The 17,548-nt window shown below is 39.9% G+C and overlaps 1 protein-coding gene across 3 annotated transcripts in view; it reads left to right on the top strand.

Annotated features, from left to right (window-relative positions):
• Positions 1-17,548, top strand: part of rptor (regulatory associated protein of MTOR, complex 1) — a 152,831-nt gene that overhangs the window by 13,889 nt on the left and 121,394 nt on the right. For all 3 annotated transcript variants that reach the window (XM_061680157.1, XM_061680158.1, XM_061680156.1), the window contains exons 4-5: positions 209-291; positions 15,869-16,027. In XM_061680157.1, coding sequence (XP_061536141.1) covers positions 209-291; positions 15,869-16,027 — 242 coding nt within the window. The remainder of the gene's footprint in view (positions 1-208; positions 292-15,868; positions 16,028-17,548) is intronic.

The raw sequence follows: 17,548 nt of genomic DNA, 5'->3' as shown, positions 1-17,548 counted from the left end.
TGGAGTTGAGGGTTATTTATCATTGTTTGTTTTGGTCTTTGGAAATGCAAGCTATGATGATAGCATCGTTAGAGGAAAAAAAGTGAACCGTTTTCGTAGTGTTTGACATCTAATCATTTTGAAAATATTAATATATTTTGTTCAACTTTGTTCTGAAACACCATGTAAGTTAAAGGCGTTTAAAGTGTTATAAACTGTTTTTTTTCAGATCCTCTGTCGATGAGTCCACAGAAAGCCCTGGAGACCATTGGGGCCAACCTGCAGAAGCAATATGAAAACTGGCAGCCAAGGGTGAGTGACTCTCAAATGTTAAACAGCCCCCCCCTCCTTTTCTTCAGTATCTATATATTTCCTCAGTCCTTGTGATGTTTTAAATGCATTTCAGTTAATTCCCGTCTAGGCCACTTACAGTATGTCTCTTGTTACCAATCAACTTTGACCATACAGTGTATTTTTCTTTTCTAAAATCTTATATTTTCACATTTTGGCTGGCTACACCAAGTCTTTGAGTTTTCTGCCCCTTTTATAACTGAATTGATTGTTAACTGAATCTGTGGGAATTCATATTTGTTCCTCTGGTGCGTCCAAAACAAAGAATCCAATTGCAGTATGCGTCAAAGTTTAATTTGGAGCATGCTTTGGTGTGCATGTATTTTTTTTTAACAGTACTTGCAGTGGCTTGAGCAGTATTGTATATTTTTTGTTGTTGATGTCTACTAGGGCTGTAGAGGAAAACAAAATCAGCTAACTTGGCTAAGTCGACCCAAAAAACGCAATGCAAAAATTTCTGCCACACGAATCAAAAATCTAAAAGCATATTTGCGCCGCCCTGACCCAACTTGCGTTGCCCGGAACCACTTGGTCACTGTCCATGTTTAATGCACAGACTTTTGTTGCAGATGGACACACTGTTGGACAAGTGAAAAACATTGCCAAAAACGACAGAGGAGCATCTGCAAGGGATTTTAAGACACTATTAGATGTATAATATACATACTACATGATGAATGAGTGAGCTGAATGGTAGTTAGCGTTTTTTTAAAATTAAAATGGTAATCACTAGCACGCTAATGCTTATCACGAAAGCTAATCATTTAGAAAAGGCTGAGTTTGTTGAAGAATTCTTTACAGAGTATATACAATACATTCAGTACCGACATATGCAGTTTACCGATAGAAGTCCAGCCCAGAGAATAAAATGCATGTTAATTGTTAAAAAGAGAGAGAGAAAAAAAGGCGGGGGGAGGAGGGTGGCAGACGGGTCGTTAGGGGTGGGGCGCGATTACTTGAGTACTCAACGAAATATTTATAGGTTAATCCATTCTAAAAAGATTCTTGAGTGATAGCCCTAATGTTGAATCTTTACTATTGACTGCACACATTTTAAGTGGGCTATCTTTAGATGTAATGTATCACTTATTCTCATTATTATATTACACACAATGCAGGCTAACTTGTGCACTGCGATTTAAGGGCCTGTTGTCCCATAATTTTCTAAATACTACTACACCCATATTATATATAATGTTCTTGATAACAACATTTTGTCTGAAATCTAATGGCTGTATTTAGGCTTGAATTCTTATGTTTAATAATGTTTGATCAGTCTAATTCCCTAGGCTCTACAATGTTTGAACAAAATACTTAGACATACTTAAGACATTTATAATGCTACCTCCTTCATCTTAAATTTCAAAGCATTCAAAATCATTAGGGTTCTTGTTTTGACTTGAAAATTGAAACCAGTTAAATTAAGACCGAATCCTCCGTAGTCTGGTTGTTTTGTGTGGACATTTGATAAATTATGCCATTAAACACAAAAACAAAAATTAAACAGTATGCAATATGAAATCTGAAAAGATTACTGACTTTAATCTACTTTTCACACAACTTTTTGTTATTGTTATTTTTCTGGCACCTGAAAATGTAATACATGACACAGTGACCTCTGTTTCGAACACTGGTCTGTCCTTACCAGGCATGACTGAACTATCAGGGGCTGCACTCATAAAATTGTCAGACAGCATACATTTTTCAGTTGTCAGAGTGAGTTGCAGTGTTGAGTGGTCTGAACGTTTTTTCAGTGCTTCTTGTTATATATACCCTGAGCGTGGTGAAAACATAAACTCCAACCTGTTGAGCTGAGATGTATTTGCGGTTATCAGAAGGCACTATGGTGGTGGTCACCACCATGGTGCCACCAAGGACCACAATAGTAGCCTGTGTCCTCTTCTAAAATAGCTCTCCAGTGATGGGACATTGTGATTTCCTAGGAATGTTGTAGAAGTGGTAATTTGAAAATGTAAACACTTGCGGAGAGTGTCACTTAAGTAAAGTGTTGCATATTCATATTTACAGTATCTGTTGCTTACCTTGTTAAATATTTTTTGATAATTATTGTAAGAAACAATTTACATGACAATATAATAAGATATAATTAAAGATAATTTGAGTAAATGTGTAATTTTAAGTGTTTGTCAAACTCGAAGCCCTTTGCATTAATCAGTACCTAAGAAGTAGGTCTCAGTTTGAAAAAGGTTGGTGACCCCTGTTCTGTGGCATATACGAAAACGCACTCACTTCATTACAACAATATTCACTTTGTTGCCAGACCAATGCTGTAGCAAAAATTTAAATGTTTATATTGTGAAAAATCATTTTTGACAGTTAAAAGTAGAAGCAAATGGCTGTTTAAGATAGTGACTAAAGTGAAGTAACATTAGGAAAATGTACCTGAGAGAAGAGAGAGAGAGAGCAGCTCAAGAAATGTAAACTTTAGTATTGTTCCCCAAGACCTAAGCTATTTATTGCTCCTGTCACTGCAACAAATCACATCAATGGTTTACATGAGTCGATAAACATTAGACTCGATCAAGACTTGTCATAGAGCACTGTAAAAGCTGTGTTCTGAAGTTACTTGGTGAATGTAGCTGCCGGTCGCCCGTCATTGCAAATTCATTTCTGCTTACCTTTTGCGGTCTTGCATTAACCCTTACAGCCAGAGAGAATGCGGCAAACAGACTTGGCTGCTGCCCACTCACTTTCCTTACCTACACTTCCTCCCACTCACTCTTCTTTTTCCATTACCATTTCCCATTCTACATACTGTTTTTTTTTCGGGTTCGTCCTGGTTCTGATCAAGTTTTGTAGTGCAACTATGATTGCTTATTTGAAAATTTGAATTGTGTAATTATATTAAGGAAGTACCCTCAACCTTGATGAACTAAATATGGAAAAGAGAGAATGTCAGTATTTTATTAGCGGCTGAGCACTATGTCTTGTTGCATCTCTACTGGTTGGGTATTACAATGTGAATAACTTAAAAAATATATCTATACTATACTATATTAATTAAATATTTTTTTAAAAATAAAATCCTCACAGTGCTTCACTTAGTTTTCCAACCGAACATGTTGTCTGCTTTTAAATTCTCTTTCAAGTTACACCCTTTTCCCCCCATTTTGTCTGCCTGTCACAACCTCTCCTCAATGTACTCCTCAACCTTTCCTTCTGTTATGATTTGGGAAATGTAGTTTGAAATTCCTCCCTCTTAGCATGTGAGAATAAATCAAGATGAAAAGATGTGTGCTTGTCGTGTCCTGTCAAAGTCACACAGTGTAACATAGTTTACCTTGTGTATCTGCCATACATTTTCAGTCCTGATAATTCTTCAGAATGGCTGTCATTTTGGCTACTTGTTATTGTGTGTAACACAAGCCACATCGCTCAACAAATTTCAGCAAAGTTAATTAGATGTGATCGTAGGTGTTTACTTGTCCTCTGATGGTTAACTGAGTCCCACGTGTGGGCAGTGGGATACATTAGGTTCATGGTTGTTCCTCCACCAGCCTCTGTGTGGCCGACAGAGATAAAACTGTCGAGCACTGGTAATTTACTTTTAAACCCTGATCGTTTATATTGCTGGTTCAATAATAATAGCCTTAGTGACCAATATTTTTATTTTGGCAATGTGTTTTGGGTTCTTATAGGGCTGCATTATAAAGGATATCCTAATCAGTTTGGTTGCATCTTTCTTTATATTGGCAGTCAAAACGTTTCTTAGCCCCCCTGAGTTCAATTTGCTGCTTCCATCAAGTGTTACAGGAATGAAGAAGAGTGAGCTTTTGCAAGAAGACTTCTTGCCAGCACAAGTCATGACATAACTGCCGCAGTGTTTCGCAGATGACCTTGTATGTTTGGGATCATGATTAGATTATTTCGTGCTCAAAACTTTAGCCTTTGTATCACTTTCACCAAGGTTTACTTAATATTTGTTTAATCTCTTATGAGAAACCTAGATTGTGATACCTTCTTTCTTGCCAAAATACCAATTGACATGCAATAACTAGACCTCTTGTCATTTGTTGGTTTGAGCTTATTAATAGACACTCAGCACAGCAAAAACAACAACTCTCTGTAACTTCTGCTAGCAACGTGGGCTTAACTTGTCCCCTCCCAGACATACCTTAAAGATCTTAGAAAAATCTAGATGCATCACTTCAACATACTTCCTTGATTACTCTGCTCTTACTGTTTCATTGATATTTGCCACGGGACAAGAGAGTTAATCAAATTATTTTAAAATTGATGTGTGGGTGTGTATAGTTGAGTGTTGTGTACCCTTTTTGGTAAATACACATTGTCTGAAAATATGGTCAACAAAGTAATTGCACCCAAAGCGAGAGACAGATCATTACATCACCAGGATTATTTGTGACAAAAGGCTAGTTGATGTCACGGAACACAATTCTGCTTTTCCGTGTTGTAGACGAGGGACCACCTACAAAAATGTGTAAAAGCTTTATTTTTGTGTTTGGAGTGTGCTTATGAATATGTTTTGTGTATGTGTATAGTTTTATAGTTGTTGAGGAAAACCACAGAGATTGTTGGTCTCTTTTTTTCTTTTTTCTTCTTCTCTGCTTTACAAGTTTCCTTTTTAGCAAGTCAAGTATATTGGAGAATCGCTGACTGGTCCAAATGCAGCGTAAACTTGGCATTCTACCTTTTTTGGCAGAATTCCTGCATGCATCTCCACCCATGCAACACATAAGAAGTTATAGATAAATGAGGCTCCTTCAGTTTTAGGTCTCATCAGCGCTTTTGGCTTGAAAGGTGTTGGTAAAGGTTTTGCTTAGAGATGTCTGCAAAACGTTTTAAGATCTTCAAAGTGAGAGAGACTGCACTAGCTCAAATCTTTTAGCATTGTCTGGTCTGGAGTATTCTGGTTATGCTTCATGACTAGTGCCGAGGTGAGCCCACCAACCCAACCTGCTGTTTTGAGAGCAAGTCCACATTTGCATATGTAAACAAAATGCAATGAACATTAGCATTGGGGCATATGTCATTCAGTAACCTACAAGAACATGCAGAAAATGTGTGTTGACTTATACATTTAAAGCTTGCTGGTAATTTTCAAGGTTACAAAACAAGATTGTCTGTCAATAAAGTAAATGAGCAGAGTGGAAGGTCTGTGTTCTCTTAACAGCAGTTCAGATGACTATAGTCTACATTGTAGTAATTGTCAAGTCTTCTTTTATTCTCTAAATTGATTTCTATTAAAGAGGAGTGTCTTCCAATTATTCACTCTGCAGATGGAGCAATTGGTCCTCATGTCCCTGGCCTCATTAGTAGAAAAAAAGTCAATATGTCACAAGACACTCAGCTTGGTTCACACCTGCACAGCATCCTTCAATCCAAATTCTCCCCCCCATGCCACACTGGCCTTAAATTTTCCCCTGATTTTTGGTGGATGCTAAGACCTCTATCTCTCACCATGGACTAATTAGTCAGTCGGCCGGCCTTCTGTCTAGATTGTAATTGTACCTCTATGAACCTTCACTTTTTAACTAATGGCTCCCCCCCTGCTCTCCTAATGGCCTGCTCTCATCTCCCTCACTCTCTGTCTCAAGGCAGTATGGGATATCTGTATCAGTGACCTGACTAGTAGTGGCCTTTTAATAGGCTCATTTTGTAACATGATGTCTGCCTCGCTGTCCATCTTTAAAAGCAATCACACTTAACCCTGACATTGAAAGTAAGACATTTGTTCATCCCAGTGTAGCTGGTTTCTGCTCTTTGATGTGCACTGATTTTGTCATTTTAAGTCATTTTATTTTTAAATTCCAATCCCCTTATTCAAAAAAAAGGACATTATTTCAAATTGGTAGTGTAGAAAATGCACAAACCTAAATTGATTATGATTACTCGTTACTGGTTTGACCCATAACATGACAGAAAATGGGCAAAATGTTGATAATCGTTTTCCAAAGTAAAAGATGTTTGCAAATGTCTTATTTTAATTAAACATAAATAATCCATCTGCTTTATTATTATAATATATATAATTATTATATACTGCTTTATTATAATAAATGAAACTTTTACGTTTGAGAGGCTGAAATTCATAGGATTTGGACAATATTGAATCATTTGGGCAGCCGTGGCCCAGTTGGTAAGATCATCGCCTGGCACTGTGGGGGACCTAGGTTCAAGACCCCGACCGGACCATCTGCCAACAATCCCCGAACTCACGGCTGTGATGTCCTTGAGCAGGACACTGATACCCCGAACTCCTCCCCGGGGGCTTCAGCTGCCCCCTGCTCCAGTGTGTTCCACTAACAAGTGTGTGTGTTCACTGTGATGGATAAAATGCAGACAACAGATTTCGTGTACATGCATGTTCATGGCAAAAAAGGTGATTCTTTTTCTTCTTCTTAAATTAAACAAGGTCTCTAAACCAGTGATTCTCAAAACGTGGTACTAGTAACACTAGTGGTACTCATGCTCACTCTAGTGGTACGTGAAAGAATCACTCCACAAGTGCAGTTCAATTGTATTTAACTTTTTACTACAAGTTCCCAATGTTTAGGCATAGTTTAATTTGCAAACTGTGCATAATTTTACAATGGCTTGCAATAATGTTCTTACAATCAACAGTTAGACCTACTACACTACTCTGTTCTAATGTTGGTCATGATGGTGGTACTTGGAGCACTCAGTATTTTTTCAAGTGGTACTTGGTGTAAGTTTTGAGAATGACTGCTCTAAACGATTAATCCATTATCAAGTTTTATCATCAATTAATCGTTTCACCTCTAGTTTAAATAAAAATGCTGCTCTAATTTATGGAAATGGACAATCTCTTTTTGCCGGCTGTGTTGATGTGCTGAGGAGAACAAGTTGATATCATATTCCACCAGCTGGAACTGTGTTATACTGCTCATTTGCATTAGGTATGAACAGTCAATCAGGTAATTGATCATCTGATGGTCGATTTGATTATGGTAGAACCATGAAGACAGCATATTGTTGCAAATAATCATCATAATGATTTGAAAATGTCATTTTATGGAATTATTTTTCTCCATAGAAATATCAAATTGCTGACGTCGGGCGGAATCCGGACCTCCAAAATCATCACTTTTCAAGAGACCAAAAAAAACCCGCCAAAATGTTTTTTGAACCGTTAATATTGCATTGTCAGAGAGAGGAAGCCATTTTCAACACTTTTGTTTGGTCAATAATTTCATAAAAATATCACACACACCTGGGGACTGATCAATAGTATAGATTTATGAAAAAATATTAAATTGACCAACTTTTGACATAGGTTTCGGCTCGACGTCAGGGGAATATTGTTCTGTTTGGCACATACGGCTTTGTAGCGTCCCTACTATAGCTGATAAGCCCCAAAATCCTCAGTCACTCCATCAAGTTATGCTTGTTGCTGACATTTGTGCTTCATTTTAGTGTACACTGTGCTACCTGCTAAGGCAATTAAATACCTTAACTTTAACCACCTGATCACTGCTTGTGGCAGTGTAAAGACCTCCTGAGTCAAGCCCATAAAGCTACTATTCTGTATTACAGTACTTCTTGACATCCCAAAACAATAAAGCTCAGGTGAGAAGAGTTTAGACATGTTTAGTTTCCATCTTCACTGTCTCTCTGCATTATTAAAAAGACGGGAAAATCTTGTTTAAGATTAGAGGGATTTTTGGACTCCATAGGCACTGACCAATTCATTATTTTACAAGTCCTCTGTGCTGCTTTTCCCATCTCTCTCTTACGGTGTGTCAGTGAGGCCTCATCTTTCTCAAGCTCTCATGCCTTTTCCCCTTGTCACCACATTTCAGGTTTCAGGCAGCTGTTGTCCGCATAAACAGCGCACAAATTGCAAAAGTGCAACAGAATGTTAGAAAAAGTTTGCAACAACATAGCCTTGGAGTACCGCTACTCGTTCGACCAACTGTCTTGCTGAAATAAGCAGTGGCGTCCATAAAAAAGACGTTGATTGTTGTTCTCGCATTTCTCTTCCGACGTCGCCATCTTCCCGCTCCTTGAATGACATAGGTGCACTACGCTTCCTCCTCGCATAGCTCACGTAAGGGAGTTGTGCCCATACGTCCTTTCAGCGTCACAATTAAATAAGCGGTTCCCTGAGGCAGAGAGTATACCTCAAAAATTTTTTTTTGTATTTGAGATACTCGAAAAACTTGAGTACTCGTATCACCCCTAATTTAAACAGTTTGGCCTGTCACTATACGTTATTGCCCTAGATAGTTGAACAAGTACATTATTTGTAGGCACATTGTGTAGGAATCACTGGCCTAAACAATACACCATATCCCTAATCTTAAAATTCCTAGGCAAAAGCACAGTAAACAGTAAATTAACCTACTTGTCATGTTCGGATCACTCCTGGTGACATATTTCGTCACTCATCCAAAAGTATCACTTCTGTCAGCTATATTACATGTCACTTAGTCTACTGACTCCTGATGATCATATCAGCATTACACACAAAAATAGATCAAGGGGGCTATTTGTGGTGCTGCACCATCATTTATCTGGTTTTTGTATCATGACTTTCCTCTTCAAAGTTATTACGACCATAAAAGTATGAAAAATATCACTTTACTGATTTTTATAGACGATATTTTGAAAAGGGTGCAATGATTTGTCTGATGATGTTTGAAAGTCTGTCTATTCCAATCTGATTCATGATCACATGAGTATTATTTCATTACAGAATTAAATATATTTACATTTCTGATGGCGTGATTATTTCAAGGGCACAAAAACTTAGTGTGGTGCTTCATTTCTAATGTTTTTTTGTGACATTAACAGCCTTAATTAAAAGTGGTTTAGATGTTGCATCTTGGTTTGACTTGATAGTTATTGTCAAGCCCTCGTGTTGAACCATGAAATGTTATTCCTCTAATTTCACTATGTAGTTTTTAACTAGACGTTCTTGAAAATTTTGTAGTCTACACCTCTGACATCGAACAGAAAATGTCTGCATAGTCTCAACCAGAGCCTCACAGGGATGGATTGGTGACGTGTCCTCACTCCCTCTGCTCATCAGACCTGCTGTGAACTGAGTCAGTCAGACCCACAGGCCCCAGCAGGACGACTGTCACGGGTGAAATGACACACAGCCCTGGTCACGGGCTGCTCTCTACTAAACTGAATGTACAAACTCTAATTCTTATGATTTTACTTTCTATGTTGTGCAAAACAAATAAAAACATTAAATAAGGATTTGCAAATCATTGCATCTTATATTCGATACACTAAAGACAAGTTAATGTTCAAGTGACAACCTTGGCAAATATTCTCTCATTTTAAATTTGATGCCTGCAACACATTTAAAAAAAAATCTGGGACAGGGGCATGTTTACCTCTGTGTTACATCGCTTTTACTTTTAACAACACTCAATAAGTGTTTGAGAACTGAGGACACTAATTGTTGATGCTTCGTAGGTGGAATTCTTTTCCATTCTTGCTTCATGTACAACTTCTGTTGCGCAACAGTTCAGGGTCTACAGTGACGTGTTTTGCGCTTCATAATGTGCCACACATTTTTAATGGGAGACTGTCTAGTACTCACATTTTTACTACCAAGCCAAGCTATTAAAGTGTCAAGTGCAAAAATTTGCCTTGACATTGTCTTGCTGAAATAAGCAAGGACATCCCTGAAAATCATGTGACTTAGATAGCAGCATAGGTTTCTCAAAAAAATTATGCACCTTTAATCATTAATGTTACCTTCACATGCCATGAGAAGTAGCACACCCCCATTCCAATACAGATGCTGGCTTTTGAACACTCCGGATGGTCCTTTTCCTCTTTGGCCCAGAGGACTCAACGTCCATGCTTTCCCAAAACAATTTGAAATTTGGACTCGTCAGACCGCAGCACACTTTTCCGATTTGCGTCAGTCTATCTCAGATGAGCTCTGGCCCAGAGAAGCCGGCGGCGTTTCTGGGTGTTGTTGATACCCGACTTTTGCTTTCTGTGGTAGAGTTTTAACTTGCATTTGTAGATATAGCAACGAACTATGTTAACTGCATTGGTTTTATGAAGTGTTCCTGAGCTCACGTGGCAATATCCTTTACACAATGATATCCTTTATTGCTGTCAGTTGCTTCATCAAATTGTAAGGCAAAACGCTTATCTCTGAGTTTATCCACCAGCTGTTCTTGGAGATCATTTGCGATTTGCTTTATACATCTGGTGACACTGTCGTTGGACAGCGGGATGTCACTTGCGTCATCCAGCATGACGGACACCCTGTCAACTGCTGCAGGCAGTATCAGCTCCTCTGCTATGGTGTGGGTTTTTTTGCACTGAGCAATTTGGTACGCCACCTTATGGGATGCTAACAGTGCTCGCTGGTTTACTGTAACAGCATTCGCAAAGCGGGATGATTGCTGATAATATTCAGCACGTTTTCTCTGAAAACACTCCAGGGGCTTGTCAGCGTGATTAGGGTGTAATGTATTTAAATGGCGCTTTAATTTGTTAGGCTTCATGCGTTCCGCTGCCAGGGTTTTTAGACATATTAAACACACCGGTCTTTCCTCGTCTCGACTGTAGTCCCTGTGAAGCCAAGTGCTACAAACGCTTTGTCAAACTTCCTCGTCTTAGCTTTCGGGTGACTTTCATGTGTTACACAATCACCGTAAAAAATGTTTCATGGTGTCTTCCAAGTTTGTTAACTGCTCGGACTGTTGCAATAAACACTACTACGCCATAGAGCAAATACTCAGAGAACACCACTGCCATCTACTGCAGCGGATGTGCAATTACACTTTATTTTAGTACGGCAAATCATGTTCTTCAGGGTCTCACACTGGCATCTCACACTGGCATCACGCTGGCATCGCAACGCGACCCCCACTATTTGAGAAGCACTGCACTAGCCCAACGACGCATATAGGCTGAGCTGTATACTTTCTGGCGAGAGTCGGCCCTCCCCACTATATACTGTAATTTCTCGTGTATAATGCGCACCCATGTATAATACGCACCCCCAAAGTTGACCTCACCATCTCTATCTCGCTCCAACCCACCACCCCACACAACAGGATCTGATTTCAGATATTATTCCTCCATTATTGCATGACTCTCACTAACAATATTACACCCCTCTGCTACCACTTGATGCTCAAGTAAGTGCCGTATTCAGCCCATCCTATCTGATTATGGCGAAATTGAATTAACCTGCCAGCTATATTATCAAGCTGCAGTTCAAACTTATCCTCATGCAGTCAACGGAAGTGAGGCATTTTTCATTGAGGCGAGTTCAGCTTGGTCTCTGTAAAATGTGTTATGTAACTTAGAATGAGTAAATGATAATTGTGCAGGGTTTTTCCTGGCTCAATCTGGCAGAGTTGGTACCATTCTCAGGGTGCCCGTTCACCAAGTCGCCAATGGCTAATTAAAACAGGATGTGGCAATTACACTACTCACAAAAATTTGACAATTGTGTCAAATAAGCTTGGTGTTTTCTTTCCAGATTTCAAATGAAAAAGCAGCAGGAAAGTGGGTTTTTTTGTTTTGGTGTTGGCTGTACTCTTAAGTAAAAACTTTTGTTGATACACCTATTTAAATCTCTTGTGGAATGTTCTTAACAGTTTCATTTTAAAAAATTGCTGTCATTCGTTTTCTGTTAATGTGTGTTGTGTGGTAATGTACATAAATACATGATGCACCACATCTGGCAAAAATCCTCATCTTGTAATAACTCACATAAACCCTTTAAAGGTAAACTATTTATCCTAAAACAATGGATGATTTTCATTGCATATTTGCTTTAACACAAATTATGGTGTTAGTCGAATTAGTGAACTGATTAAAATAGTCCTGAAGCCCTAAAAAAGTATAAGCACTGTAGAAAATGGAAGTATGGCGAGAAGAGTATATAGTGGGTGGTTGGGTGTGTTAAAGTCAGCATTTTTTTGATCAAAAAAGTATTGTGTGAGTTAAATACAATAGCTGTAAGACAGGTTGTTAAAAGACCTATGACCTATAATTACACAAAAACCCACAAAAGGACCTTAATGAGTATGAAAATGATTCAGACTCGTCTGACGGGACAATTTTCTGTTGCATAACTACCTGCAGTCACGTCTCCACTTGTGTGCCTTTCACACCTTCTATTGACATTGTCAACATAATGACCAAAAGCATGTCTTCTCCGACTAAATTAAAAGTTAGAAAAAACATTTTATTTAGCAGCCTTGCCAAGCTGCATGCACTTTTTACTCTGTTCAATATTACTCTTCATCTTGCTCTTAACTTCCGCAATGACATCGGGGATTGGGATGTTTTGGGATGACTTGGATATGTCAATTTAACTTAGTGTTTAAAGTGTCATCGATGTCTTTACTGGCCCTATTAAACCTGTGGTTAGATATAGAAATTCACTCACTGTAATGATTAAAGGGGATTTTATAATCTCTGACATCTTTCAAAAGTGCAATGTCTTTGTCTCAGCCAATTTAGTTTTGGATCATTGCAAATGTAATGTCTCTCCAGGGTCAGTTAGCTCATTACCTACATTCCTTTTTAACTCAATGAGAGGTCCAGAGGTCCAAAGCAATTTCGGAAGTCAGATGAGGACTTTTCCAAATTGAGATTGAAAAGTCAGGTGCATTTCAACAACGATTGAAAATTACTGCTTGTGAGGTGCTTTTTTTTTTTTTTTTTTTTTTTTTTTAATTTAATTTTATTTTTTTTTAAATGCTCAATACCACTTATATACTTGTTTACATTTCCCTTCCGCATAATAATACTTTTCAATACTTTTGTTTGTGTGTGTGTGTGTGTGTGTATACAGTGGGTACGGAAAGTATTCAGACCCCCTTAAATGTTTCACTCTTTGTTATATTGCAGCCATTTGCTAAAATCATTTAAGTTCATTTTCCCCTCATTAATGTACACACAGCACCCCATATTGACAGGAAAAAACGGAATTGTTGAAATTTCTGCTGATTTATTAAAAAAGAAAAACTGAAATATCACACAGCCATAAGTATTCAGACCCTTTGCTGTGACACTCATATTTAACTCGGGTGCTGTCCATTTCTTCTGATCATCCTTGAGATGGTTCTACACCTTCATTGGAGTCCAGCTGTGTTTGATTATATTGATTGGATTTAATTAGAAAAGCCATACACCTGTCTGTATAAGACCTTACAGCTCACAGTGGATGTCAAAGCAAATGAGAATCATGAGGTCAAAGGAACTGCTTGAAGAGCTCAGAGACATAATTGTGGCGAGGCACAGATCTGGCCAAGGTTACAAAAACATTCTGCTGCACTTAAGGTTTCTAAGAGCACAGTGGCCTCCATAATCCTTAAATGGAAGACGTTTGGGACGACCAGAACCCTTCCAAGAGCTGGCCGTGAGAGAGGTGGTGAGAGAGGTAAAGAAGAACCCAAAGATCACTGTGGCTTAGCTCCAGAGATGCAGTTGGGAGATGGGAGAAAGTTCTAGAAAGTCAAGCATCACTGCAGGCCAACACCAGTTGGCGCTTTATCGCAGAGTGGCCCGACGAAGGCCTCCCCTCAGTGCAAGACACATGAAAGCCCGCATGGAGTTTGCAAAAAAATAAACACCTGAAGGACTCCAAGATGGTAAGAAATAAGATTATCTGGTCTGATGAGACCAAGAGAGAACTTTTTGGCCTTAATTCTAATGTGTGGAGAAAACCAGGCGTTGCTCATCACCTGCCCAATACAGTCCCAACAGTGAAGCATGGTGGTGGCAGCATTATGCTGTGAGGGTGTTTTTCAGCTGCAGGGAGAGGACGACTAGTCTCAATCGAAGGAAAGATGAATGCGGCCAAGTACAGAGATATCCTGGACGAAAACCGTTTCCAGAGTCCTCAGACTGGGCCGAAGGTTCACCTTCCAACTTGACAATGACCCTAAGCACACAGCTAAAATAACACAGGAGTGGCTTCAGAACAACTACGTGACTGTTCTTGAATGGCCCAGATCATTCCTTGTCCAAAATCTGTGATAGTGAGCATTTCACCTTTGTTGAGATAATCCATCCCACATCACAGGTGTGGCATATCAAGATGCTGATTAGACAGCATGATTATTGCATAGGTGTGCCTTAGGCTGGCCACAATAAAAGGCCACTCTGAAATGTGCAGTTTTGCTTTATTGTGGGGCTCTGGGGGGGTCAGAAAACCAGTCAGTATCTGGTGTGACCACCATTTGCCTCACGCAGTGCAACACATGTCCTTTGCATAGAGTTGATCAGGTTGTTAATTGTGGCCTGTGGAATGTTGGTCCACTCGTCTTCATGTTGGTCTACTCCTCTTCAATGGCTGTGCGAAGTTCCTGGATATTGGCAGGAACTCAAGTCGGTTACGACGATGACCTACAGTCAGGTCGAGACCCCGATGAAGACGACTAGCATGCAGATGAGCTTCCCTGAGACGGTTTCTTATGCAAACCGATTGTTGCAGCAGGTCTCTGGGTGGCTGGTCTCAGACGATCTTGGAGGTGAAGATGCTGGATGTGGAGGTCCTGCGCTGGTGTGGTTACACGTGGTCTGTGGTTGTAAGGCCAGTTGGATGTACTGCCCAATTGTCTGAAACGCCTTTGGAGACTGCTTATGGTAGAGAAATTAACATTCAATTCACGGGCAACAGCGCTGGTGGACATTCCTGCATTCAGCATGCCAGTTGCACGCTCCCTCAGAACTCGTGGCATTGTGCTGTGTGATAAAACTGCACATTTCAGAGTGTCCTTTTATTGTGGCCAGCCTATGGCACACATGTGCAATAATGATGCTGTCAAATCAGCATCTTTGATATGCCACACCTGTGAGGTGGGATGGACTATATTGACAAAGGAGAAATGCTCACTAACACAGATTTTGACAGATTTGTGAACAATATTTGAGGGAAGTGGCCTTTTGTGTATTTAGAAAAAGTTTTAGATCTGGAGTCCAGCTCACGAAAAATGGGAGCAAATACACAGTACGGTGGACGACTGGTTAGCACATCTGCCTCACAGTTCTGAGGACCGGTGTTCAAATCCCTGCCCCGCCTGTGTTGGTATTTGCATGCTCTCCCCGTGCCTGCGTGGGTTTTCTCCGGGCACTCTGGTTTCCTCCCACATCCCAAAAACATGCATTAATTGGAGACTCTAAATTGCCCGTAGGTGTGACCGTGAGTGCGAATGGTTGTTTGTTTGTTTGTGCCCTGCGATTGGCTGGCAACCAGTTCTGGATGTACCCCGCCTCCTGCCTGATGATAGCTGGGATAGGCTCCAGCACGCCCGCGACCCTAGTGAGGAGAAGCGGCTCAGAAAATGGATGGATGTATATGTGTATATATATATATATATATATATATATATATATATATATATATATATATATATATATGTATGTATATATGTATGTATATGTGTATATATGTATATATATATGTACGTGTATATATATATTTCATTCATGAGATCACATGCACTGTATAAATGAGGCTGAATTATGAAAATGTCACACAGTAGAAATCCTAATTATTTTGTTCCTACTTGTCGTTTTTCTTATTTTTCAGGCACGTTACAAACAAAGCCTGGACCCCACAGTGGACGAGGTGAAAAAGCTATGCACGTCGCTGAGACGAAATGCTAAAGAGGAGAGAGTCCTCTTCCACTACAATGGCCATGGGGTTCCCCGGCCCACTGTCAATGGAGAAATTTGGGTTTTTAATAAGGTAACGTTCAAACCATTTGATATTCATGTTTATATGCATCAAAATGTAATCATAATTTGATTGAGTTGATAATCACAGCAGAGTAGAGCCAATATATATGTAAATCCCCTTCTTAGCTTCGTATCGTATGAATGTTCTTCAACATTTACAGTGCACTGAATAAGTATACCCCTTGAACTGGTTTTGCCACCGTTTTTTTTTATTGAAATATTATGTGATCAACCAACACAAAGTACAGTAGCACATCGTTGAAAAGTGGAACAGAAATGACACAGTTTTCAAAATTTTAAGAACATACAAATGTGAAAAATGTGGTGTGCATTTGTATTCAGCCCACTTTCCTCAATAATTTGTCAAGTCTCCTTTTGCTACAATTACAGTTGCAAGTGTTTTAGGGTATGTCTCTACCATATTTGCACCAAGAGACACTGAAATGTTTGCCCATTCATTGAAAAATAGCTCAAGGTCAGCCAGATTGGATGGAGAATGTCTTGTAAAAGTACAATTTCAAACTTTGCCACAGATGCAAACAATGGGGTTTAGGTCTGGACTTTGACTGTATCACATGAATATTCTTTGATCCAAACCATTCCATTGTGGCTCTGGATTTATGTTTAGGGTCATTGTCTTCCTGGAAGAAGAATCGTTTTTCCACTCTCAACTGTTTTGCAGCCTCCAACAGGTTTTCTTCCAGGATTTCCCAGTATTTAGCTCCATGCACCTTCCCATCAACTCTGACCAGCTTCCCTGTCCCTGGTGAAGAAAAGCATCCCTACAGAATGATGTTGCCACCACCATTTTTCACAGTGGGGATGGTGTATTCAAGGTGATTAGCAGTGTTAGTTTTCAGCCACATAATGCTTTGCATTTAGTCCAAGAAAATTCAACTTTGATCTCATCTGACAAAGCAACTGCTTCCACATGTTTGCGGTTCCCCCTACAATGCTTGTAGGAAACTGCAAATGGGAGTTCTTATGCCTTTCTTTCCACAACGTCTTTCTTCTTGCTACTCTTCCATGAAAGCCAGATTTGTGGAGCGCACAATTTAGAGATGCAATACTGAGGCCACCAAACCGGACCCCCTCTACGCATCGACTGCGCCTTGAAATTATGTCCATAAAAGTTATGAACAGAATTGGTGACAAAGGGCAGCCTTGGCGGAGTCCAACCCTCACCGGAAACGAGTCCGACTTACTGCCGGATATGCGGACCAAACTCTGACTCCGGTCGTACGGGGGACCGAACAGCCCGTATCAGGGGGTTCGGTACCCCATACTCCCGAAGCACCCCCCACAGGACCCCCCGAGGGACACGGTCGAACGCCTTCTCCAAGTCCACAAAACACATGTAGACTGGTTGGGCAAACTCCCATGTTCCACGGCCAGGACGAAAACCACACTGCTCCCCCTGAATCTGAGGTTCGACTTCCCGACAGACCCTCCTCTCCAGCACCCCTGAATAGACCTTACCAGGGAGACTGAGGAGTGTGATCCCCCTGTAGTTGGAACACACCCTCCGGTC

The sequence above is a fragment of the Phycodurus eques genome, chromosome 6 (genome assembly GCF_024500275.1).
Source record: "Phycodurus eques isolate BA_2022a chromosome 6, UOR_Pequ_1.1, whole genome shotgun sequence".
Lineage (NCBI taxonomy): Eukaryota > Metazoa > Chordata > Actinopteri > Syngnathiformes > Syngnathidae > Phycodurus > Phycodurus eques.
Note: the sequence above shows the minus strand (reverse complement) of the source record. Positions and strands in the feature narration are given on the sequence as shown.